This window comes from Lissotriton vulgaris, chromosome 1_1, assembly GCF_964263255.1.
Source record: "Lissotriton vulgaris chromosome 1_1, aLisVul1.2, whole genome shotgun sequence".
Lineage (NCBI taxonomy): Eukaryota > Metazoa > Chordata > Amphibia > Caudata > Salamandridae > Lissotriton > Lissotriton vulgaris.
In genome coordinates this window covers 192,471,533-192,499,072 of record NC_141685.1, presented here as the reverse complement: position 1 = coordinate 192,499,072, position 27,540 = coordinate 192,471,533, and the positions used below count along the sequence as shown (strand labels likewise).

The following is a 27,540-nucleotide window of genomic DNA, read 5'->3' as shown; positions in this document are numbered from 1 at the left end:
AACATTGGGTGCACGCCACCCACACCAAGAAGGTACCAATCCCTTTGCCAGCTGACTCGTGGGTGAGGAAGGGCATTGCTTCGTCTGAGGCTGAGGTTTTGCCAAACTTTGTTCCATTCAGTGATGCTCAGCCTGTGGGAGATACCTCAGTGCAGCCGGACGATACTGTTGAACATTTGTCATCGGAGAACTCAAGGTCTGAACCATTGTCTGATCGACAGGATTCTGTTTCACCATCTGACCCACTGTTTGAAGATCAGACTTGTCCTGGGAGAAACAGATATTTTCTCCGTTCCAACACTAGAGACTAATAAAAAATATTTTTGTTTTCTCCCCTGACATTCACGTTACCCCATTATCACTCTGAATATTTTTGAATAATTGCAGTCTTTGTAAATTCTGCGTCCTTTTCTACATATGTGTGTTTGTTTCCACAGCTAGGAGATTTTGTACATATTGTTAAATCAAAAGTACCTTATATCCGAGTGGACCGTAGGGCTGTGCCGGTACTTCCTTCTGTTTAGTAGGTCCTAACACTAGGTTGGAGACCGTTGATTCCTAGGAACTCCTGGGGATTGACTATTGCTACACAGAACGAAGTGCGTCAAGAACGTTGCAGACGGTTTTAGAGGATGGCTTTTTCAAAGCTGTCGGAATTGGAAAAGACTCAATCTCAAAGATTCGAACTACATAGGATTGCATGTACTAAATGCTTCATGTTTCAGGTGTTCCTTCTGTTCCTAACTGTTTCTGGTGGGTGGAGTGTATTACATGATACAGTCATTGTTGCTTTCTGCTTCACCTACCCCTTTTTCTGAACCTAAACCTATCTCCACTGTTTCTCCTCATTCCTTCCACATCTTACCACAACACGAGCAGGTTAGACGTGCGGAATTCATGAACAATTCCTTCGTTCAGCTCCTTCATCAGCATCAGTTGGTAATGAACACTACGAATTGTTGGGTGTGTGGGTTTATGCCACATACCACTGATAGGGGAATTCCGTACTTGGTCCTTCCTTACAATGCCCAGGGTTCAGCTCGAGCATTCCAAACAACGTTTCGTAGCGCACTAGATTCTTACCCCCATCGAGAGCCACGCACTGCAGATCATGGTCCTGGCCCGTACCACAAGCCTTTGGCAAGAGCGATTGCCGATTTAGATAGGGATATCTTTGACGCATCGCTTATCCCAGAGGAAGAGGTGCGAGCATACCGAGATCTGAGTGAGGCCAAGTATAGCATGTCAGTGGGTGATCGGCAGCTTAAAATCTCGTCTCCGATCTGGATCGTACCCCATCTCGGAAATTTCTGTCTGAAAGGCCTAGGTCGAAGCCCGCGAGCTCAGCTCGGGAGGAGTGCCTGTACCGAAACTTATGTTTTACCGACGACCTCTTCCCCTGTTCTTCTGACTGCCAAGGGTACTTACTTTGTTTGTTACGACCGCGCATATACATGGTTGCCTCGTGACTTTTCAGGCACATGTTATATTGCGAATTTGTTGCAGCCGACCTTTACTGTTGGGTCGGATTATCACAAGACCAGAGTTGTGAGAGGCGTAATTAGCGAAGAGGACACTGCCGGTCAAGAAGCAGGAGACTTCTTTAAGGGTTTCTTGCCGTTTTGGGGACCTATGATCAATAGTAGGAACCTGAGACAGTTGACTCGAGTGGTGGAATCGACCGCTAATATCACTGCGAGCGCCCTTGGCAACATCACGGCAGAGCTTCAGGCGGACAGGCTTATGACGTTACAAAATCGTATGGTTTTAGACGTTGTCTTAGCAGATAGAGGTGGAGTATGTAAGGTGATCCATTCGAGTTGCTGCATTTTCATTCCTGACAACGCTCCAACTGTCTATCAAGCCATCTCAAAGTTGCATAAGATCTCTGAGTCCACACACGTGGACGTAGGGGATTGGACGCTACTCGGGTGGTTTTGGGGCCTGATGTCGACGTGGGGTTGGAAGATTCTGATGATCATTGGGGTCGTTGTAGCATTTCTGTTCACGTGTTGTCTTTGTGTGCAGTGTGGTCCTGCCTTATGTGGCCTCTGTGCTACGACGTGTATAAGGCGGCCGCCTGTTACCAAGGAAGCACTGATGGATAGAATAATGTTGCAGCAACATCTGAATGGTCTGATGAATATCAAAATCGATTCTGATTCCGACTAGTGCTTGCCTACATGAGGGCAAAAGGAGCGTCTGAGGTTCCGTGATAATTGTAAGTGGTGTTTTCGACTCGCCCGAATATGGTCGAGTCTGGTATCTATGAATCGCAAATGACGAGTTTAGTGGGTGTACGCGTTTTTGCTGTACTAGCCTAAACCGTTCGTTTGTTTCGTGGGTTTCTTCATCTGAACCCGCGGGTTCCATTTTAGATATGGCATCCATTTTGTTTCTTGCCCTCAAGTAGCCAGCGAACGGACGCTGTCCACTTCGTGACCCTGGGATTCCCAAACTCTTGCTGAAGACACGTGTTCCTTTGAGGGTGTCTTTATGATGAGGGGGATGACACTGTAAGGCAGATGGCCCCGCTCGAGGCTCATCTTGCCGTGCCGGTCTATTGTCTCAGTTGTGCATTCATTAGGCACGTCCTTTTGATCCGTGCAATCATGTTTCCTGATACCACCCCTTTTACACTTTCTTCGATCTGTTCGCTATCCTTCGTCTTCCTCTTCACCTGTTTCTGGCTCTTCCTTGATTCGTTTACAGCTGAACGGAATGCACTAATGGTAGCAAGATGTACTTTTACAGTTGGGAACTGCCAAATGCTACTGTAATTATGTTCCGGGCCCTGAATACATGAAAGCGACCCCCTATGATATTTACTGTGGGAACCGGGTTGTAACCTTTTGTCTGTCATGTTATCTTATGACGAAAAACGGTATAAAAAGAGCGATCCACAGATACACTTCGAATCAGACTCCGTGAACTTACATGCTATGTACTTCTCGTGACTTCTGTGTTCCCTGCAGTAAATAAACCTCGAATCTTTGACGCCGAAGGAAGTGTCCCGTGTCTCTGTCATTTGTACGCCGGAACAGGTAACCCACGAAGGTTTCAGGTCTTATCCCTGGCACCGCTGGATCTTAGAGAAACCCAGTCCTTCAGTGGGGCTCCATCGCGGCGGGGCACGCCGCATCATACAAAGAAAAGAAGTTGCCTCCAAGATGCAGCCACACTACGGTGAGTACAGTCCTTTATTTGTGAAATACAGGGCAATCAGACCATCTGGCCTTTGCATCCATTTCAGGCCAAACGCGTTTAGAGCGCAACATTGCTCTTGTTCACTGGCAAAAGGGGAAAGGCATAACACACACCACCTGCGCAAGTTTAAATGTCCCGCCTCTGTGGGGGTCTGCAACAGGAATGCTGGTACTTGTGGTGCATGATAAATGATACCCCCAGTGGGTTACATGCCTCGCCCCAAAATGTTCAAAATGATTACCCCAGTGGGCTGTGCAGAAGCTGTCCGGGCCAACACCCTGTCCATAACGCATCCACAAAGCGGACTCACCGGCCCCACAGCGACTATATTCCTTGTTGCTGCAGGCCCGCCTTGTAAACAGTGGGGCTCCATCGCAGCGGGGCACGCCACATCATACAAAGAAAAGAAGTTGCATCCAAGATGCAGCCACACTATGGTGAGTACAGTCCTTTATTTGGGAAATACAGGGCAATCAGACCCTCTGCTCCTTTGCATCCATTTCAGGCAAAACGTGTTTCGAGCGCAACATCGCTCTTGTTGACTGGCAAAAGGGGAAAGGCATAACACACACCACCTGCGCAAAATTAAATGTCCCGCCTCTGTGGGCGTCTGCACAAGGAATGCTGGTAGTTGTGGTGCATGATAAATGATACCCCCAGTGGGTTACATGCCTCGCCCCAAAATGTTCAAAATGATTACCCCAGTGGGCTGTGCAGAAGCTGTCCGGGCCAACACCCTGTCCATAACGCATCCACAAAGCGGACTCACCGCCCCCACAGCGACTATATTCCTTATTGATGCAGGCCCGCCTTCTAAGCAGAGGGGCTCCATCGCGGCGGGGCACGCCGCATCATACAAAGAAAAGAAGTTGCCTCCAAGATGCAGCCACACTACGGTGAGTACAGTCCTTTATTTGTAAAATACAGGGCAATCAGACCATCTGCTCCTTTGCATCCATTTCAGACCAAACGCGTTTCGAGCGCAACATCGCGCTTGTTCACTGGCAAGGGAAAGGCATAACACACACCACCTGCGCAAGTTTAAATGTCCTGCCTCTGTGGGCGTCTGCACAAGGAATGCTGGTAGTTGTGGTGCATGATAAATGATACCCCCAGTGGGTTACATGCCTCGCCCCAAAATGTTCAAAATGATTACCCCAGTGGGCTGCACTGAAGCTGTCCGGGCCAACACCCTGTCCATACCGCATCCACAAAACGGACTCACCGTCCCCACAGCGACTATTTTCCTTGTTGCTGCAGTTCCGCCTTGTGAACAGTGGGGCTCCATCGCGGCGGGGCACGCCGCATCATACAAAGAAAAGAAGTTGCCTCCAAGATGCAGCCACACTGCGGTGAGTACAGTCCTTTATTTGTTAAATACAGGGCAATCAGACCATCTGCTCCTTTGCCTCCATTTTAGACCAAACGCGTTTCGAGCGCAACATCGCTCTTGTTCACTGGCAAAAGGGGAAAGGCATAACACAAACCACCTGCGCAAGTTTAAATGTCCCGCCTCTGTGGGCATCTGCACAAGGAATGCTGGTAGTTGTGGTGCATGATAAATGATACCCCCAGTGGGTTACATGCCTCGCCCCAAAATGTTCAAAATGATTACACCAGTTGGCTGCACTGAAGCTGTCCAGGCCAACACCCTGTCCATACCGCATCCACAGAGCGGACTCACCGTCCCCACAGCGACTATATTCCTTGTTGCAGCAGGCCCGCCTTGTAAGCAGTGGGGCTCCATCGCGGCGGGGCACGCCGCATCATACAAAGAAAAGAAGTTGCCTCTAAGATGCAGCCACACTACTGTGAGTACAGTCCTTTATTTGTGAAATGCAGGGCAATCAGACCATCTGCTCCTTTGCATCCATTTCAGGCCAAACGCGTTTCCAGTGCAACATCGCTCTTTTTCACTGGCAAAAGGGGAAAGGCATAACACACACCACCTGCGCAAGTTTAAATATCCCGCCTCTGTGGGCGTCTGCACGAGGAATGCTGGTAGTTGAGGTGCATGATAAATGATACCCCCAGTGGGTTACATGCCTCGCCCCAAAATGTTCAAAATGATTACCCCAGTGGGCTGCGCAGAAGCTGTCCGGGCCAACACCCTGTCCATACAGCATCCACAAAGCAGACTCACCGTCCCCAGAGGGACTATATTCCTTATTGATGCAGGCCCGCCTTGTAAGCAGTGGGGCTCCATCGCGGCGGGGCACGCCGCATCATACAAAGAAAAGAAGTTGCCTCCTAGATGCAGTCACACTACGGTGAGTACAGTCTTTTATTTGTGAAATACAGGGCAATCAGACCATCTGCTCCTTTGCATCCATTTCAGTCCAAACGCGTTTTGAGCGCAACATCGCTCTTGTTCACTGGCAAAAGGGGAAAGGCATAACACACACCACCTGCGCAAGTTTAAATGTCCTGCCTCTGTGGGCGTCTGCACAAGGAATGCTGGTAGGTGTGGTGCATGATAAATGATACCCCCAGTGAGTTACATATCTCGCCCCAAAATGTTTTAAATGATTACCCCAGTGGGCTGTGCTGAAGCTGTCCGGGCAACACCCTGACCAATACCGCATCCACAAAGCGGACTCACCATCCCCACAGCGACTATATTCCTTGTTGCTGCAGGCCCGCCTTGTAAACAGTGGGGCTCCATCGCAGCGGGGCACGCCGCATCATACAAAGAAAATAAGTTGCCTCCAAGATGCAGCCACACTATGGTGAGTACAGTCCTTTATTTGGGAAATACAGGGCAATCAGACCCTCTGCTCCTTTGCATCCATTTCAGGCAAAACGTGTTTCGAGCGCAACATCGCTCTTGTTGACTGGCAAAAGGGGAAAGGCATAACACACACCACCTGTGCAAGTTTAAATGTCCCGCCTCTGTGGGCGTCTGCACAAGGAATGCTGGTAGTTGTGGTGCAAGATAAATGATACCCCCAGTGGGTTACATGCCTCGCCCCAAAATGTTCAAAATGATTACCCCAGTGGGCTGCACTGAAGCTGTCCGGGCCAACACCCTGTCCATACCGCATCCACAAAGCGGACTCACCGTCCCCACAGCGGCTATGTTCCTTGTTGCTGCAGGCCCGCCTTGTAAGCGGTGGGGCTCCATCGTGGCGGGGCACGCCGCATCATACAAAGAAAAGAAGTTGCCTCCAAGATGCAGCCACACTATAGTGAGTACAGTCCTTTATTTGTGAAATACAGGGCAATCAGACCATCTGGCCTTTGCATCCTTTTCAGGCCAAACGTTTATGGCGCAACATCACTCTTGTTCACTGGCAAAAGGTGAAAGGCATAACACACACCACCTACGCAAGTTTAAATGTCCTGCCTCTGTGGGCGTCTGCACAAGGAATGCTGGTAGTTGTGGTGCATGATAAATGATACCCCCAGTGGGTTACAAGCCTCGCCCCAAAATGTTCAAAATTATTACCCCAGTGGGCTGCACTGAAGCTGTCCGGGCCAACACCCTGCCCATACCACATCCACAAAGCGGACTCACCGTTCCCCCAGCGACTATATTCCTTGTTGCTGCAGGCCCACCTTGTAAGCAGTAGGGCTCCATTGCGGCGGGGCACGCCGCATCATACAAAGAAAAGAAGTTGCCTCCAAGATGCAGCCACACTGCGGTGAGTACAGTCCTTTATTTGTTAAATACAGGGCAATCAGACCATCTGCTCCTTTGCCTCCATTTCAGACCAAACGCGTTTCGAGCGCAACATCGCTCTTGTTCACTGGCAAAAGGGGAAAGGCATAACACAAACCACCTGCGCAAGTTTAAATGTCCCGCCTCTGTGGGCGTCTGCACAAGGAATGCTGGTAGTTGTGGTGCAGGATAAATGATACCCCCAGTGGGTTACATGCCTCGCCCCAAAATGTTCAAAATGATTACCCCAGTGGGGTGCGCAGAAGCTGTCGGGGCCAACACCCTGTCCATACCGCATCCACAAAGCAGACTCACCGTCCCCAGAGGGACTATATTCCTTATTGATGCAGGCCCGCCTTGTAAGCAGTGGGGCTCCATCGCGGCGGGGAACGCCGCATCATACAAAGAAAAGAAGTTGCCTCCTAGATGCAGTCACACTACGGTGAGTACAGTCTTTTATTTGTGAAATACAGGGCAATCAGACCATCTGCTCCTTTGCATCCATTTCAGTCCAAACGCGTTTTGAGCGCAACATCGCTCTTGTTCACTGGCAAAAGGGGAAAGGCATAACACACACCACCTGCGCAAGTTTAAATGTCCCGCCTCTGTGGGCGTCTGCACAAGGAATGCTGGTAGTTGTGGTGCATGATAAATGATACCCCCAGTGGGTTACATGCCTCATCCCAAAATGTTCAAAATGATTACCCCAGTGGGCTGCGCTGAAGCTGTCCGGGCCAACACCCTGTCCATACCGCATCCACAAAGCGGACTCACCGTCCCCACAGCGACTATATTCCTTGTTGCTGCAGGCCCGCCTTGTAAACAGTGGGGCTCCATCGCAGAGGGGCATGCTGCATCATACGAAGAAAAGAAGTCTCCTCCAAGATGCAGCCACACTATGGTGAGTACAGTCCTTTATTTGTGAAATACAGGGCAATCAGACCATCTGCTCCTTTGCATCCATTTCAGTCCAAACGTGTTTTGAGTGCAACATCGCTCTTGTTCACTGGCAAAAGGGGAAAGGCATAACACACACCACCTGCGCAAGTTTAAATGTCCCGCCTCTGTGGGCGTCTGCACAAGGAATGCTGGTAGTTGTGGTGCATGATAAATGATACCCCCAGTGAGTTACATATCTCGCCCCAAAATGTTCAAAATGATTACCCCAGTGGGCTGTGCAGAAGCTGTCCGGGCCAACACCCTGTCCATACCGCATCCACAAAGCCTCACCGCCCCCACAGCGACTATATTCCTTGTTGCTGCAGGCCCGACTTGTAAGCAGTGGGGCTCCATCGCGGCGGGGCACGCCGCAGCATACAAAGAAAAAAGTTGCCTCCAAGATACAGCCACACTACGGTCCTTAATTTGTAAAATACAGGGCAATCAGACCATCTGCTCCTTTGCATCCATTTCAGACCAAACGTGTTTCGAGCGCAACATCGCGCTTGTTCACTGGCAAAATGCGAAAGGCATAACACACACCACCTGCGCAAGTTTAAATGTCCCGCCTCTGTGGGCGTCTGCACAAGGGATGCTGGTAGTTGTGGTGCATGATAAGTGATACCCCCAGTGGGTTACATGCCTCGGCCCAAAATGTTCAAAATGATTACCCCAGTGGGCTGCAATGAAGCTGTCCGGGCAACACCCTGTCCATACCGCATCCACAAAGCGGACTCACCGTCCCCATAGCGGCTATGTTCCTTGTTGCTGCAGGCCCGCCTTGTAAGCGGTGGGGCTCCATCGTGGCGGGGCACGCCGCATCATACAAAGAAAAGAAGTTGCCTCCAAGATGCAGCCACACTATGATGAGTACAGTCCTTTATTTGTGAAATACAGGGCAATCAGAACATCTGCTCCTTTGCCTCCATTTCAGACCAAACACGTTTCGAGCGCAACATCGCTCTTGTTCACTGGCAAAAGGTGAAAGGCATAACACACACCACCTACGCAAGTTTAAATGTCCTGCCTCTGTGGGCGTCTGCACAAGGAATGCTGGTAGTTGTGGTGCATGATAAATATTACCCCCAGTGGGTTACATGCTTTGCCCCAAAATGTTCAAAATGATTACCCCAGTGGGCTGCGCTGAAGCTGTCAGGGCCATCACCCTGTCCATACCGCATCCACAAAACGGACTCACCGTCCCCACAGCGACTATATTCCTTGTTGCTGCAGGTACGCCTTGTAAGCAGTGGGGCTCCATCGCGGCGGGGCACGCCGCATCATACAAAGAAAAGAAGTTGCCTCTAAGATGCAGCCACACTACTGTGAGTACAGTCCTCTATTTGTGAAATACAGGGCAATCAGAACATCTGCTCCTTTGCCTCCATTTCAGACCAAACACGTTTCGAGCGCAACATCGCTCTTGTTCACTGGCAAAAGGGGAAAGGCATAACACACACCACCTGTGCAAGTTTAAATGTCCCGCCTCTGTGGGCGTCTGCACAAGGAATGCTGGTAGTTGTGGTGCATGATAAATGATACCCCCAGTGGGTTACATGCCTCGCCCCAAAATGTTCAAAATGATTACCCCAGTGGGCTGCGCTGAAGCTGTCAGGGCCAACACCCTGTCCATACCTCATCCACAAAGCGGACTCACCGTCCCCACAGCGACTATATTCCTTGTAGCTGCAGGCCCGCCTTGTAAACAGTGGGGCTCCATCGCGGCGGGGCACGCCGCATCATATAAAGAAAAGAAGTTGCCTGCAAGATGCAGCCACACTATGGTGGGCACAGTCCTTTATTTGTGAAATACAGGGCAATTGACCATCTGCTCCTTTGCATCCATTTCAGGCCAAACGTGTTTCGAACGCAACATCGCTCTTGTTCACTGGCAAAAGGGGTAAGGCATAACACACACCACCTGCGCAAGTTTAAATGTCCCACCTCTGTGGGCGTCTGCACAAGGAATGCTGGTAGTTGTGGTGCATGATAAATGATACCCCCAGTGGGTTACATGCCACGCCCAAAAATGTTCAAAACTATTACCCCAGTGGGCTGCACTGAAGCTGTCCGGGCCAACACCCTGTCCAAACCACATCCACAAAGCGGACTCACCATCCCCACAGTGACTATATTCCTTGTTGCTGCAGGCCCGCCTTGTAAAAAGTGGGGCTCCATCGCAGCGGGGCATGCTGCATCATACGAAGAAAAGAAGTTGCCTCCAAGATGCAGCCACACTACGGTGAGCACAGTCCTTTATTTGTGAAATACAGGGGAATCAGACCATCTGCTCCTTTGCATCCATTTCAGGCCAAACGCGTTTCGAGCGCAATATTGCTCCTGTTCACTGGCAGAAGGGAAAAGGCATAACACACACCACCTGCGCAAGTTTAAATGTCCCGCTTCTGTGGGCGTCTGCCCTGTCCATATTTCACAAATAAAGGACTGTACTCACCGTAGTATGGCTGCATCTTTGAGGCAACCTCTTTTCTAGGGGGCTAGGGGGTCAGGGGGCCTCAACCCTGCCCCCTTTTCACGTTTTCCACTCTTGTTTTGTGCTCTCTTGTGCCTCACTTTTCCTGAGAAACAAGATGGCTGCTCAGGTGGTCCCAGAAGGATAATAACATATATAAACGTTATCCGCTAATAGAATTAGCATTTACAAAACCTTTGAAATTTATTGAAAAAATATATAGGTTTCACGCCTGATATAGTTAGGAATTTTCATTTAAAAGACCTTGCAAATTCACTGAAAAAACCATAGGTTTCAAGCCTTATATAGTTAGGAATAAGCAATTAAAAAACCTTGCAAATGCACTTAACAAAACATAGGTTTCAGGCCTTATATAGTTATGAATCAGCATTTAAAAAACCTTGCAAATTCACTTAAAAAAACATAGGTTTCAGGTATTATATAGTTAGGAATTAGCATTTTAAAAACCTTGCAAATTCACTTAAAAAACCATAGGTTTCAGGCCTTATATATTTAGGAATAGTTAGTTGTACTAACTATATTTCGCGCACCTCCAATCCACTGCTGATGATGTCACATATTACATCATTCATGACATGGTCATTGACATCACTGATGACATCACTGATTACATCTCAAATGACATCACTGATGACATCACTGATGACATCACTGATCACATTACTGATGATATCATTCATGTGATAATACGATGCACCTCCGCACACTCTAATATAACCTTTGATACACCCAGTGTTAAATACAGACTACCATTCTTGAAACCATTGACACACGAATACCAGTTACTACATACGTACTCACTGATTCCTAGGTCTACACACACATTCACTCATTCACCCATAGAATCACTTATACATACAGTCACTCATCAATACAACACTATCATATGCACTCATACACCTGTACAGACACTCACACACTGCCACTCATCCATGGAGTTACTCACACACCTAGTCAGTCATGCAAAGAATCAATCACACTTCTATTTCCTCAACTATACAGTTATACATAAAAACACCTTACTTATTCAAACATATACTAACACATACTTACTCTCTTACACAATCACTGATACAAGTACACAATGATTCATACAGTCACTCGCACATTCACTGGCTCTCATGTATAGTCATTTATATATGCCAACTCTCACATGCACTGTGTTTTACATATGTACTTACTTGGACATATAGCACAGAGATATCCATTCACTCACCAACACACCCATGCACACAGTCAACCGCCCATATAGCTGTTTACACATGCACTCTTGAATTCATACACCTAGTAAATCAACTGCTCACACATCTATGCAAAGAGTCACACACCTCCCTGCCACCCACACACACACTCAGTCTCCCATTCAAATAATTGGGCTACCAATCAATAACCCATATAGCCACTCATATAGCTACTGATCAACGCATGCAGCAGCTTACACAACAGCAGACATACTGATGCACACATGCAGACAGTTTAGTCACTAACCCATGCATTTAGTAAGACACATTTAATCACTCACTCATACAGTCAGTCACGCACCTACTAAATCCTTCATCTAGACACTTATACATCCACTCATTCTTCAATATGTAAAACATATTTAAACTTTACAGAAACACACAGTCACTGTATGATGTCATCAGTGATGTCAAATGAGATGTCATCAGTGTGTCAGTGACTGTTTGTTTAAGTGAGTAATTAAATAGGTCTCACTAAATGTATGGGTTAGTAACCAAACTATGTGAATGTGTGTTGTTGTATAACCTGCTGCATCAATTGGTCACTAACTAGATGAGTGTCTATATTAGTTATTGATTAGTTGGCTGAGTATTTGAAAGGGAGACTGAGTGTATCTGTGGTTGGGGGAAGTTGTAACTCTATGCATAGATGTGTGAGGGATTGATTGTCTCGGCATATGGGTTTAGGAGTGTTTATGGAAACAGTTGTTTGGGTGTCTGAGTGCGTTTATTTGTGTGTTGGTAAGTGAATATATGTGTCAGTGATACATCTACGATAAAGTAGGAAATAAAAGGCATTGTATGTGAGAGTTGGTGTATATAAATAAGTATACGTAAGAGTAAGTGATTGTGAGAGTAACTGTATTAATGAGTGTATAATTGTAATAGTGATTTATTAACATAGTAACTATGATTTACTATGTGTATGTATAAATGAGGTGTTGTGTGTATAAATGTGTATGTGAGTAAATGTAAGTGTGATTGATTCTTTTCATGAGTGAGTAGAATCACTACATAACCGACTAGGATGACTGCTGATGTGTCAATGTCGATATAGGTGTATGAGTACATTTGATAGTGTTACCATTGATCAGTGACTGCATGTATAAGGGATTCTGTGGGTGAAAGGACAGTTGTGTGTGTAGACTTAGAAATCAGTGAGTGCATATGTAGTAACTTGTATGTGTGTCAATGCTTTCAAATATGGTACTCTGTATTTTACAGTGAGTCATCAAAGGTTATACTAATGTGTGATGAGGTGCATCAGATTGTCAAATGGATGATGTCATCAGTGATGTCATTTAAGATAACATCAGAGATGTCATCAGTGATGTCACTGACCATATTATGAATGATGTAATATGTGACATCATCAGCAGTGCATTGCGGGTGCGCAAGTAATAGTTAACAGAACTAATTATAACAGAGGAATTTCTATGGTTTTGCACGAGTGAAATGTCCAGCTAATTATAACACTCATAAAACCTATTTTTTTCACTGAATTTCAAAGGTTTTTTAAATGCTAATTCCTAACTATAACATCTCTGAAACTTATGTTTTTTTCCTTGAATTTCAAAGGTTTTCCCCTTGTTGGATGTACATGTTTTACTGAGAATGTCAGACTTCATTCTCACATGACTGAGAAAGATAATGTGAATTTACTGAAAATATGCTCCTCAGTTTAGCTTATAGATCACTTTCCAAACTTCTGTGGGAAAAGCATGAGAAAATAGGTTCCTCTCAAACATGATTCATGATATCCCAGCAGAAGGCTTTTTCACATGATAAAATCACTTTAGAACACACCACAATTCCTAAAATGAGTATGGTACCATCAACAAATGATTTATAATGTAACTAAAGTATTAAAACCTTCTATTAACTCAATGTGTTTTAATGAGGTGCTATCATGTATATTGGTCCCAAGATGGCTGCCAACACTTCTTGGATGAAGTGCTGACATCCAATCAGATCTTATGATGAGATGTGTCGTTAGACTCTGCCCAGATATATATGTATTTTTTTCGTTAATATCTAAAAAACTACTGAACAGATTTACACCATTTAACCAAAAGGCACGAGTGTGTATCAAGGACTACCTCTTAGCCAAATTTGGTGTAATTCCGTTCAGCAGTTTGGGCTGTAGCTGCGATTAAATGTACCTATGGGAAATTGCATGGGGAAAACATGTTTTGGGACCCCACTTTTTTCTCGGCCCCCACTTGACGAATCACCCCGTGACTTTCTGGATAGGAGCGGACTGGAGCGCCCCACCAGTTTAAAAAAGCTAGCGAAGATTGGTCGACCAGCGTCAAAGTTATTCCAAATAGAATGTTGCGGATTTCCTATGGAAAATAGGTCCTAACTATAACTACCGACTGGCAACCACCAGTAGGTAATATATATTCAAACTCGGAACCTTAATTCCAAACACTTCTCCAACGAAGTAGGCACCGACTCCTTCAAAGTGCTTTTATTTAATTATTCCATAAATACAAGCTAAATGCTTTGTCCACGACGCATTTCGACCGTAACCATAAGGTCTTGATCACATGATCGCACTGCGGATACTAACATTATTTTAATCTCTTGTATCATGTGTGCTCCTCAATACTAAAAATAGACAACATACCTCAATATTAAATGCTGACATTACAACCAAGTACTTTCTTGTATGAAATTAAGATTCCTCCAAGATGCATGAAATTCAGGATAAACGACTATATCATTATCAACTTGTATTTACATGTTATATACAAAACAAATAGGCAATACGTCTCAATCTTTCAACCTTAACAGTTACACATGTCTAATGTTGCCAGCCTCCGTAAAGTGCAGTGTGCTCAACTAAGTGCACAAAATCTGCAAAAAGTGCTGATAAAGGAAAATTTAGCAGCATCCTAATAGTATTTTTTAGAAAATTGACTACACACTGAAACCCCAATACCTCGCTCTCCTTAAATTAAATTCAGGTTATTGTAAATAAAATGACAAGTACAAGAATTTAAAAGGCGTGTCCTAATCATCAGCAGCATTTGCATGTATAAAATCGTATTGAATTCATTCTATTTTGGGTTTACTATCCTCATATTACAGCAGAAATACATTGTTCTTTCAGGCTACCTTCAAACTCACCATCTTATTACAATCTGTTGTTAATATAAACATAAAACAACCCATACAAAAATTCCTTAACGTCTATATTATATGTACAATAAACACAAGTGAAAGATTTTCATTTGATATGCAAGGGCAATAGTTGTATCTTTCATTTATTATTCCTTGCTAAAGAATGTCATTAAGTTAAATTCGGGTTATTGTAAAAAAAAATTACAAATGCAAGAATTTAAAAGGTGGTATCCTAATCATCAGCATCATTTGCCTGTATGAAAGCCTACCATATTCAGTCTGTTTTGAGTTAACTACCCTCATGTTACAGCATAAAAGCATTATTGTTCTAGGGTACCTTCAATCTAACCGCCTTTTACAATTTGTTGTCAATATAAATATATAAATATAAAACAACCCATACAAACATTCTTGGATGTCAATATTATATGTACATTGGCTATACATATTTTTTTAAAGTTTACAATTGTATTTAATTACTACATAAATTAGTGTTAATTAATGTAATAATAGTTTTCAAATATGTAAATAAACATGCACACATATATGAGGTTTTATTTAAAAAAATAAGTTTAAAATGTATTAATTTAATTTTAAATTGTTTAAATATATTTAAATTATATTATATTTCTGTTTAATGATAATATATTTAATATTTATTATGTTTAACTATGTTAATAGAAAACTGTATTTTTTTTCGATATTAGTATGTAGCAATGTTTTTTTTAGATATTTTTGTTATTTACTTCAGAAGTATAGGATAACAAAATTTTTGTGATTGAGATTTATGACTCTCTATTTATGGCCATGATATTTGTGGTTTGGATGTTTAACAGTAAACTAATCTTAGTCCGCTTTTGCCATCACTGAGCTGCGTATCATGGCAGATCACTATCCGAATACGCTGCTTACGTTTCCTCCACCTGAGTATATGAGAATCCAAGTGGCGCTTCACCGCGTATTGACATGGTCACTTAATATCACTCCTTTTGTCCGCAGAATCAAAGCAGGTCTTAAGCAGTCTCTCCCATTGAATGTAACGGGCAAAATAGCCCTCTATAAAATTACAGTGCTGCCAAGGTTTCTCTACTTTTTTTTAGAACTTCCCACAGATGCTACCCTGCCACTGGTTTTGAGAGATGGATTCCTTGGCAATAAACATTTTGTGGCAAAATTCAAGACCATGCTTGGCCTACACCAAATGTCAATGTGCCCCATATGAAGGTGGTCTTGGCATGGCCAACTTATGTCTTTGCTATCTGGCATTGCAGCTCCTATTGATAAATGGTTGGCTCATTGGAGGACGGTCTGACCTGGCCTATAGAGTCAAACCTAACTCGATTACCTTTCTCAGATTAATGGCGATGCTCTACGGTGCTCCGGTCTAAACTATACTATCTGTGGTGACCCGAATGGTGTTTCTTGAATGGCGTGTGGCACTGCATCATACGGGCTGGAGTGCCACACTCACCCATCACACTCTGCTGTGGCAGGGCGTGTGGTTGGGAGAGGTGGCTGAATTAGGGGGATTTAGATGCTGGGACGAAAGTGGTCATCCAGGGCTAGGAGATGTTTGTTCCAGTACACATAAGTATTCCTTCCAAGAGCTCCAGCCCACATATGCACTGTCCAGGATCCAATTCCATAAGTACCTACAATTGTGCCACACTCTACATATACACATCCCACAAAGCAGTTCCCTCTTTTAATTCAGTCCTTTATAGCAAAGCTCTTCATAGATGAACTTGGGAAGGGCAGCGTCTCCCAGATCTACTGTGCATTTATCATTAAAGCCCCTTTTACATTGACTCACCTCAGAGGCCGATGGGAAAACAGACTAGACCCCTTGGTAGAAGAATACTGGAGAGATGCGATGGTGGCTCCCAGACTCATTATGATATCGTCTGGACTTATACTAATACAAACATTCTATCTCCCTTGCGCATATCTTACTCCAGATGCTCTGTGCAAGGCTGGTCTACTTACATGTTCAAGTACTTCCACAGCTCCTAGGCTAATGCAGATTTTTATCACATGGTCTGGTCACGTCCCATCATACAAAGTTACTGGGAGGCCATGGTTGCAGAACTCTCAACCGTATTGGGTTGGGTGGCGGGCTTCATCCTGCTCTTGATGATAATGGGAGGGCTGGAGGGTGCGGTGGCACGGCCTCAATGGTGGCAAAAAGAGATACAACATCTCCTTGGAATCTTCTGAACCTCCTACCATAGCTCCTTGGCACTTTGCACAGTAGGAGAAGCCGATATACAAAGCCAGGAGCTGTCCCGCTAAATACAGCAAGATATGGAACAAATGGGGAGGAGATTCCGTAGGAGATCTGATGTATTAACTCTTACACAGCACTCAATATTTGCCAATAATGTTGGCTCTGTCTGACTGCTGTGCAACCTATTTTGCTACAGGTATCTGATAGTGTTTTTTGACAACAAGTTGATGTCTTTTGATCTGCTGTAGTGTATTAGAAATCAATAACGTTGTTTTTACAAAATACATTTAATGACACTCAATTTATAAACATTGGAAGGACAGAAATATGACCCTGCAAAGATTCCAACTTGTGTTAATCAAAAGTAATCCTCTAAGTCACTGAACAATCATATCAGCCTTTGATGGTGCACTTTATTATGAATGATATTTATTAATTTAATCATATGTTACAATAAAATCAATATTTTTTCATGGACTTTATTTTTAGATGTGTAGTGTTTTTTTGGATATTGATGTCTCAGTAATTTAACATTTAGATAACGGAATATCACCCATGTTTTCTTTTGACATGTGCCAAACACAAGGTCTAACTGAGAGCCTGGTAAAGGTCACCTCCTTTAGATGGTGGGCCAACCAAACTCACCCAGACACACAGATCTGCCTGTCAGTAATTCCTTGGCTAGGACAATCTGGGGCTCCCTTGAGTAGTAGAGCTAAAGGTCAACCGCCAATTGTGATGGTCTCATGCGCCTGTTCCCAACAGCCAGTAAATGCCTGGAATTCTCTTTTACACTGAACCATCATGCTCAGTTAGGCTAAAAATTCCAAATGTTCACCTTCTTTAGGGGAGGAACAGAAGAGGGACCGGGTCAGATGGTGGTGGCATTTAAGCCTATGCCCCCACTCCCATTTACTCAGTCAGAGGGACACTCAGTGCTTCAATTGAGCCAGTGGTTTCTAGTGCTTGGCACCGGCACTTAGTTGCTAACAGCGGCCCTTATGACAGTCTGTCACATGGTTGCGCTCTTTGTTTTATGTAGAGATGAGTATAATAGCAGTTGTTTATTAGTATAATATGTGTTAAAAATAACTAATACGTTCCACCCAAGCCATTCTCATGGCTTTGAGGGCCTGGAATAGTCTGAAGTGTCGCACTAGTAGAAGTGTGATGGTTAGTAGTGTTTGTGCTGTCATTGGCAGCACTGTCAGGACCAATGGGTGGTGCAAGCTGAAGTGGCCTCCTGGCAAGGGCCCTGGCACTTATTGGTTTTACAAGTTAAGCATTGGGGACACAGCGCCTTCCACACACTCTAGAAGTAAGAGACAGGGCAGGATTGTGGAGATGGCCCCTCATCTAAAGGGGGACATTAGCACTCTCCCAGTTTCAACTAAAATTGGGTCAGACAAATTTAAAATGTGAAAGTGTTGTGCACAATTAATAATTGATTAGAATCAGGTACTCAATCACCATATTCATATTTGCATTTAAGGTACACTTAAAATAATATGGTAGATGTAGTAAGAGGAACTTTGTAAGAACCTGAACTGACTTGATGGTTCAACCACACATACCAATTTGATAGTCAGTGAATATGGAGATTTGAATGAGACAATAAGCAGTTGCACATCACAATCATCATCTGATTTTATATTATTTTCTTTTCATGCAGATATGGAAGACTGTATAAAGTGTTCTGAAGACCAGTGGTCCAATGAGCAGAGAGATGCCTGCCTTCCTCGGACTGTAGAGTTCCTGTCCTTTGAGGATGCTTTGGGTTTGGTCCTATCCTGCATTGCAAGTTTCTTCTCCGTTGTCAGTGTGGGAGTGCTGGGAATCTTTATTAGGTACCGAAACACACCATTAGTGAAAGCTAATAACCAAAATCTCAGCTACACCCTCCTCCTCGCCCTCATGCTGTCCTTCCTCTGCAGTCTCCTCTTTATTGGACGTCCTTCAAAGGTGTCCTGCCTCTTTCAACAAGCTGCCTTTGGGATAATTTTCACAACTGCTGTCTCTTCTGTACTAGCAAAAACCATTACAGTTATTATCGCTTTTTACGGCACAAAGCCGGAAAGTAATCTGAGAAAGTGGATTGGCCCTCGAATACCCAGCTGCCTGGTGCTTCTCTGCTCACTGGGAGAGGCGGTGATCTGTACAGTCTGGCTCATTCTTTCTGCTCCATTCCCAGACATTGATACCAGATCAGAAACTGGTAAGATGATCTTGCAGTGTAATGAGGGCTCTGTCTTTGCATTTTATGCTGTAGTTGGTTATATGGGATTTTTGGCTCTTTTGAGCTTTGTTGTTGCTTCCATGGCTAGGAAGTTACCAGATACTTTCAACGAAGCCAAGATGATCACCTTCAGCATGCTGGTATTCTGCAGTGTCTGGGTCTCCTTCATCCCAGCGTACCTGAGCACCAAGGGCAGGTACATGGTGGCCGTGGAGATCTTTGCCATTCTGACATCCAGCTCTGGATTACTATGCTGTATCTTCATCCCCAAAGTCTACATCATTCTCTGTAGGCCTCAGTGGAACAATAGAGAGTATCTAATGGGTAAACACGTCACCACCTGAAACTTACCCCAACTAATCCTGATGTGATCTGACTATTGAATGATCAACCAGCTTAACCAAAATGATTCATCATTCTTACAGACATCAAATTCACTAGACCATTTTATTATTCTAAACTTCTGTGAAAACGTGTGTTCAAAGAAGGCAAACTGCTCATCTCACTGAGCGAATTCACAAAGATAAATTTAGATCTGAAGTCTAACTTTAGACTGATTTCTTCGTTTAGATCTGAAGTCGAAGGGCTTGATTTACAAAAGTAAAGTTACACTTTTGAGTAAGTTTGAGTAAGTTGACTGTTTGTTATTCACAAAGGGATTTCTGAGTAGTATCTTTACAAGTGGAAGTGTCCGCACCGGTAAAAATACTACTCATAAATCCCTTTGTGAATAGCAAACAATTGTGAACTGACACCTAGGTCTATGTTTACCTTTGTGAATTAGGCCTCAGTTTAGATTGGAAGTATAAGCTTAGATCTGAAGTCTAACTTTATACTTCTAGTCTATGTTTACTTTTGGGAATCTGGTCCACTGTCTCTAATCCTCTAGGGATACTTCAACTGCAAAGATATCCATGTTAAGCTCCTCATGTTACTGTATGTGATTAGATGTGTTCTCTAACCAGAAGTACAAAAAAATCAATGAGAAATATATAAATGTCTTTTCATGTTAAATCAATGTCTCATTTTCATATTTTTCACAGGTATTCAAAATGTCCAACTAGAAATAGTATAACGCTTTTATTAGTATGACTTTCAAAATGTAGCATTCGCCTTTGAAATGCAGGTTCTGGGTTTTGGTGACTTTTACAAACCAATCAGCCTTCAGCCCAGAGGCTTATGATGTCACCAGAACCTGTCAACAGGATTATTGGACCGTATTTATCTAATATACATATATAGAGAGAGATATATATATATAGAGCGAGCGATAGATAGATACATATATAGATATATAGATATATAGATAGATAGATAGATAGATAGATAGATAGATAGATAGATAGATAGATAGATAGATAGATAGATAGATAGATAGATAGATAGATAGATAGATAGATAGATAGATAGATAGATAGATAGATAGAATATATCTAATATAAAGGTTGTTATAGTTAGGATTGCTTTTCCATAGGAAAGTATTTTTGTGTTGCTAATTACTTTAGCGCCATTTGATAAATCTCCAAGAAACATTCTAAAAAGGTGCTGCTTTTGACTAGTTTGTGAATGGCAAGCTTCAGGGTGAGTCATCAAGCAGAGCCCGAGGAAGAAGGGGGGACCCAAAGCGCAAAATTCCTATGGATTTATCACAGACATGTTTAAAACGGGCTATAGCAAAACCTCCTAAATTAAATTACACCAAATTCAGCAGGAAACTAGACCTTAGTCCATAGACTGTGCTTTATGTGATTTGGTTTAAAAACCTTCAGTAGATTTTGAGATACTAATGGACAAGAAATTATAGATATTTGGATGGTTGGGCTTGCAAGAGCCTCAGAGACTCTGCAATTTAAATACAGAGGGTTCTAATTGGCCCAGGGAGCTTTCTTTCCCTTGGGTCATCTCGCTCCCGCAGGTGTCAGGCTCCAGCGAGAGCGAGCACACTGATTGGCTGGAAGCAAAATTAGAAAAATGATGCTGGCAGCCATTACAGGATTTGGGGACTTAGAAGCACATGACCAAAGAACAGGGAAAATTAACTCTAAGGGCGCTTAGAGTTCATTTTTTAAAGCCTCCTATCGCTGGATAATATCGCCTGGTTATCGCGTTATTAACAACCCTAACCTCCTAGGCGATAAGAAATCCAGCGATAGCGGCATTTGGGAGGTTATCGCTGGTAATGCAGCAATAAAACTACAAGGATAGCGATATCCTTGTTGATAGCCCATGGTGGACGTAGCCATGTAATCCACCACCCATTGGATTACATGGCTAAGTCTGAAAATTAGCAGACGTAAAAAAGCAGCGTTAACCGTGGTTAGTGCTGCTTTTTTGTCTCTAACAAGGTTAGCATGAAGCTTGATAATGGGAGAAATGTCGCTTTGTGACATTTCTCCTATTATTTTGCTCTGGAACGCCTACTTTGCATCTCATTAGAGATGCAAAGGGAAGCATACTGAAAAAGGATGCTAACTTGCGAGTTTGCATGTTAGAACCTCGTTGTTGATAAGGCGATATTTTTATTTCCGATTCTTTGGCTTTTAAAGCCAAAAAAACAGAGATAAAGCCCTTGGTAATATGCCCCTTAGTCCCCTGATTAAATCTCATGCCAAGCAGGAGCAAACACCAAGTCCGTTCCAAGTGGGTGGGAGCTTTAAAAATGCTTCCCCCTCCTGGAAGTGAACTTTAGATCTGTTTCTCTGCCCACAGTCATGCAGGCAGGGAAACAGGTCTAAATATTGATCCTGCCTGCATCGATTAGAAGTTGCTCCCTATGGACAGGAGCAATGCCAGCTCCCACTTCATGTAGTGAGCTGACTGGAGGCTTGACCCCCAGCAACACAATGGTAGGTGCCCTGGTTGGGTACCAGGGCACCTGCCTTTTATTGCAAGTGGCCCTAGGGATGGAGTCTCTGAGGCCGAATTCGGCCCAAAGAGGGTTGTATGCCCTCTTTTCCATTAAAAAATTGCTGGGCTCTGGGGAGTGGGGTACCCAGGTACAAAATTGTCCATCAAGTACATTCTCTTGGGCCGTCCACCACTTTAAATGGGGAGGGGGGCACACAGCCCACCTCCCCAGGCTAATTTAGCCTTGGGTACTACACCCACTGGGGCCTGACCAAGTCCTAGAAGTGTGGAAGTCCTGTGCAGCCACCTCCCTCTCCCCTGGTGGATTTATTCACTGAGACCCCGTCCCTGGCCATTTACTCTAGGGGGAGGGGGGCCTTGTGGCCTACCTTTCTGGGCCAATTTAGGGCCTGTAGTACTCATCCCCCCGGGCCTGGCCAAGAAATGGTGGGTGCCGTGGAGCACACCCAGGGCACCCACTGCATTTTCAATGAAGGCCGCGGGAGAGCCCCAAGACCCCTGCAGACCCAGCTCGCTACCCATGTCCAGAGGGAGCCAGCATCGCCCCCGCCGCAGGGAGCAGCTGCAATGATGCTCCCTGCGGGACGTAACAATATTCAGATCTGTTTTCCTGCCACATAACTGCAGGTAAAACAGATCTTAAGTCAACTCACAACTGGCAGGAGCATTTTTAAAGCTCACACCAGCTGGGAGCAGACTTTGTGTTTGCTGTTACCTGGCAGGAGCTTTGAAATTGCTCCTGCCTAGTGAGGGCATACACTAGTGCAGGAATGGAAACCTCTATGTCCTGGAGGTGGGTACCCCGGTACATAGCATGAGCTTGCACTGGTGCATGGGGTCCACAGGACATTTAATGGTCCCAGGAGGGGGACTGTGAGTCTAATAGTAGGTAGGGATGGGGGATGGGGTCCTCAGGCATAAATCAGCCTGGGAAGGGGGCAGAAATGGGCCCTGGGGTTGGTGTTCACAGAGTCATACTCAGCCTGTAAGGCCGGGGGATAGGGTCTGTGGGCCAAAATCAGCCAAGGGAGCAGGGCCACACATGCTCCTTGCCCCCCAAGCATGTGCATTTCCTCACCCCAAGACCTGGCCCACCAGAGGGAGCATAAAAAACTGTTTTTAGCCCTAGGTGGGGTCCCTGTTAGACCCCACCACCTGGCCTAGATGGTGAGGGTATTTCTACCCTGTCCCCTTACGTTGTTTAAATGTGTTTTCTTGGAATTCATCTGAGTCCGAGTTCCAAGATGTCTGCCACCACTTCAATTAGATCTCATCCTTAGACCTGTCAGATCCAGAGACCCTCCGCGTGATGAGATTTCCATAAATCTTTTTTCTTAAATAACTCCAAAACGACTGAACTGATTTATACCAAATTACAAAAAAGAGATCTTTCTTGACCAAGATCTAGCTTTCTGCCAAATTTGGTGTATTTCAATCCAGTGGTTTGGAATGTAGTCTTGTCTATAATCCATTTGGGAAATTTCTTAAGGGAAACATGTTTTGTGACTTCGACTTTTTCTTGGCCCCTGCCTGGTGAATCACCCTGAAACTTTACAAACAGCAGCTGAAGTGAGTGGTAACTTGTTTTGAATATTTTGTGAAGATGCGGCCAACGGCGGCAAAGTTATTACCTAAACAAAAAATGATTTTCCTATGGAAAACTAGTTCCTAACTAAAACTACCTACTGGCGAACGGGAGTAGATAATATACATATATATGACGCTGACTAAAGATGACGAGACAATCTTGAAGTTAGGCCTCTCTTATTATGATACAAATGGTTTTAACTATCCAAACAGTAGGTTGGACCTTTATCCGTACATTAGAAAATTAAAATTGACAAAATTACATGCCGGACAGAAAAACATCCAGGAGTCTGAAGTTGAAACTGTGTCAGATACCCCTATGACTTTCTTAAGTGTCAATGATATACCGGCCATAACGGACATGATAGCATTAATGGATGATACCTCTCAATTGGTGTAGGATGACAATATTGAACAAGAGAAGAATTTACAACTGTTTAGAGCTCCTTCAAAGTTTCTCCCACAGACTATAAAAGATAATGTAGACCTGTTTGGGGAAAATATAACTAGAGACCTAAAAAATTTGTTTTTTCAGGAAAATCAAAGGAAATATAAAATGAATCCAAAAAAGACACTTTTCCACAAGACAGTGAAAAAATTACAGATGGAAGATGGACTCCTAGTAAAACCTTCTGATAAAGGAGGCAATGTGGTTCTCTGGGGCAAAGAGCAATATAAAAAAGAGGCACTGAGTCAATTGCAGGATTACAGTTGCTACAAGAAAATAAGCCCCAAGGAGTATGAGAATGTGACTGTGGAATTTCTTGGAAGACTGGACCATTGGAAAGAAAATGGACTGCTTAGTTGGGATGAGCATAAGTTCATATAACAAGATAATCCTGTGATTCCAGTCTTCTATATGTTACCAAAAATACACAAAAAACCCACTAGTTCACCAGGGAGGTCCATCATTTCATCTTGTGGAAGCCTTTTTGAGAACGCATCGCGATATATAGACTATTTTTTTAACCCTATTGTTCGATCGCTCCCTTCCTATTTGAGGGATTCAACTGATTTTTTGAAATGTATCTATGATATATGTTGGGATCCTGAAACTATGGTATTTTTAACGTTAGGCATTTCAACCTTGTACACGAGTATAAGACATGTAGATGGTCTAAGGGCATGTGAGCATTACCTTAATAGGAGACCGGCACGCCTTGCTTCTCAGAATAGAATGATTCTTGAAATCATGGAGTAGTGTTTAACCAAAAACATTTTTCTCTTTGGTAATGACCTTTACCTCCAGGAGCGGGGGACCACGATGGGCACCTGTTTTGCCCGCAGTTACGCCAATTTACATCTCGGCTGGTGGGAGGAACAGGTGCTTAGAGGGGGTCCCCTTGATCATTGGACAGAACACGTTATATTATGGGTCAGATATATCGATGATGTCTTCGTGTTGTGGCAGGGCACGGAGTCATCAATCGACCTATTTATTGATGAGTTGAACCAGAACTCACTGAATTTGGAATTCGTGGGACATTTGAGCAAAAAAAACTATTGATTTTCTCGATATTAAGATCACTCCCATAGATAGTAGACTAGAAACTACAGTGTTCCGTAAAACAACTGCAGGTAACTCAATCTTGCATGCTAAAAGCGCCCGTCCAACAGCTCTTATGAGAACTATTCCGTTTGGGGAATACTATAGAGCCAGGCGCACCTGCAGCAGTGATGAGCAATATGATAAGATTGAGATTGAAATGACCCACAGGTTCATTCAAGAGGGTATAAGGATACGATCCTAAAAGGAGCATCCAGCAAGGCAAGAAGGTTGATAAGACAGAATATACTATTTGAACCTTCTAGAACTCAGAAACTAAAGAATTTAGATAAATCACAGAAAGATCAAATTACTTCGAGATTCATAACCACATTCTATACCAAACATAAAGAAATAAGATCTATTCTAAGAAAACACTGGTATCTAATAAGGAACGATCCAGTGTTAGGTTCAAAGGTGAAAAGGAATCCCGAAATTACATACAGAAAATCTAAATCTCTCAAAGACCTAGTTGTAAAAAGTGAGTTCATAGAGAAAAAGAAAAGCAACACCGACTGGCTGAAACCGAAACTTGGTTTTAAAAGATGTTTTAAGTGTAAAGTCTGTCAACATGGAATGAACCGTACAGATTTTAGAACCTCTTTTAATAAAACAGTTACAGTCAGGAGTGCTATAAATTGTAAAAGTGAATATATAGTATATTTACTACAATGCCCATGCCCCAAGACATATATTGGTAGCACCATTTTACCAGTGCACCAGCGAATCCTGCAGCATAGACGTACAATTATCAATCAGGACAGATCCTACCCTGTAGCACGGCATTTTGAATCACACCACCAAAGTAACCCCGCAGGCCTCCAATATTCTTGTATTGCAGAGGTCCCAAAGAAAAAGAGAGGAGGTGACAGGAAAGGTGAACTAAGGAGGTTGGAGACCTATTTTATTTTAGAATTTAATTCCAAAGAGCCACAGGGCCTGAAGGTAGATGAAGATCTTCATACATGTCTGACCTGATTGCATATGTATTAAATGAAATGATAGAACAACCTCGAGCATATCGAAACTGCATATCCAAATTATGAATTGTTAATGTTTTTAATTGACAAATAACCTTTTTAATTTTTCCCTTTTTTTAATACATAAGTGGTAGTATGATGTGTAAAACTGAAGTGGTATTGAAGAAATGGAATGGAATGGATAATGCTTTTTTAACTATTTATGCACTGACACTTTAAAAATCTTTTTTATGTGCAATAGGAGTGGATTGTTTACATAAATAGTATAGAGTACTATTGTTTTCGTTTAGGCATTAGCACTTTATCTATGGGTTACTCCTTTTGCGATGTATAAGGGCAGTAGATAGCTCATAGTAGAAATATGGCATATTCAAGCACTAGCACTTTACTTTCTCTTTGAATTATGTGCATTTTATAGAGTAGTTGTTTACAGTAAGAGAGTATTATTGTTTACAAATAGGCACTTGCACTTTATGAAAATAGTAAGGATATCTTGAGTAAAATTGCATTACTAGAAAATGTTTTCCCATTTCAATTAGAACAGTCAGTTATATAGATAAAGCCACGTGATAAAATTTGATAAATCATTGGGTCAGCTGTCTGAGGTCTGATGAAAGCAATCAAATTGGAAACTTGAGGTGTTCAGCATGTGATAGATAATTGTAAAATAATCCTATGAATACTCGTTTGAGGTTCTAGTGGTTTAGGGGCACTTGCCCAGACACTTATGGAATCCTTATTGTTTGAACATATGAAACTGTTTTTAAAATGCACTTGCGTTATATAAAAAAAATGTGTTTTTTGCTTTGAAACGGTAAAAAATATGATAATAGGATGTTTATGTTTTGTTATAGGCACTTGCCCTAAACATGAAGTAATAAGCCTTTTTTGCTGAACAAAGTTTGATCTAACTCCAAGTGCTAAAATGGCCGCCGTATTAGTAGACGGTCTGACCAGGATTTGAATGTCCTTTTACACTGTTTGCTACCTTATTTTGGTATTTTTAGAAGTTCATAATGGCGGCACAAACATCGTGATCTAGGGAGCCTGACTCCCGAAACGCGTTGATGGATGTAACTTATAAAATAAGCCTGAACCAACGATACTCGTGTTCGAGTGCCGGATGATTTCCTTGGGGAATGAATGGATATCCTATTTTGAATATATATATATATATATATATTACCTACTGGCGGTCGCCAGTAGGTAGTTATAGTTAGGATTGTTTTCCATAGGAAATCCTCAACATTCTATTTGGAATAACTTTGGCCCTGGTGGATGAGTCTTTGCGAATTTCTCAAAGAAGATGGCTAGGTTCGCTGCACTCCTTCCCTGAAAGTTTGGGGGGGATTGGTCAAGTGGGGGCTGAGATATAAGGGGGGTCCCAAAACGTGTTTTCTCCATGTTATTTTCCATAGGACCTTT

At 43.4% G+C, this 27,540-nt stretch overlaps 1 protein-coding gene across 1 annotated transcript in view; it reads left to right on the top strand.

Annotated features, from left to right (window-relative positions):
• The window catches only part of LOC147738150 (vomeronasal type-2 receptor 26-like), a 341,084-nt gene extending 321,606 nt beyond the window's left edge, over positions 1-19,478 (top strand). The window contains exon 4 of the mRNA XM_086935886.1: positions 18,571-19,478. Coding sequence (XP_086792012.1) covers positions 18,571-19,478 — 908 coding nt within the window. The remainder of the gene's footprint in view (positions 1-18,570) is intronic.
• The last annotated feature ends 8,062 nt before the right edge of the window (positions 19,479-27,540 follow it).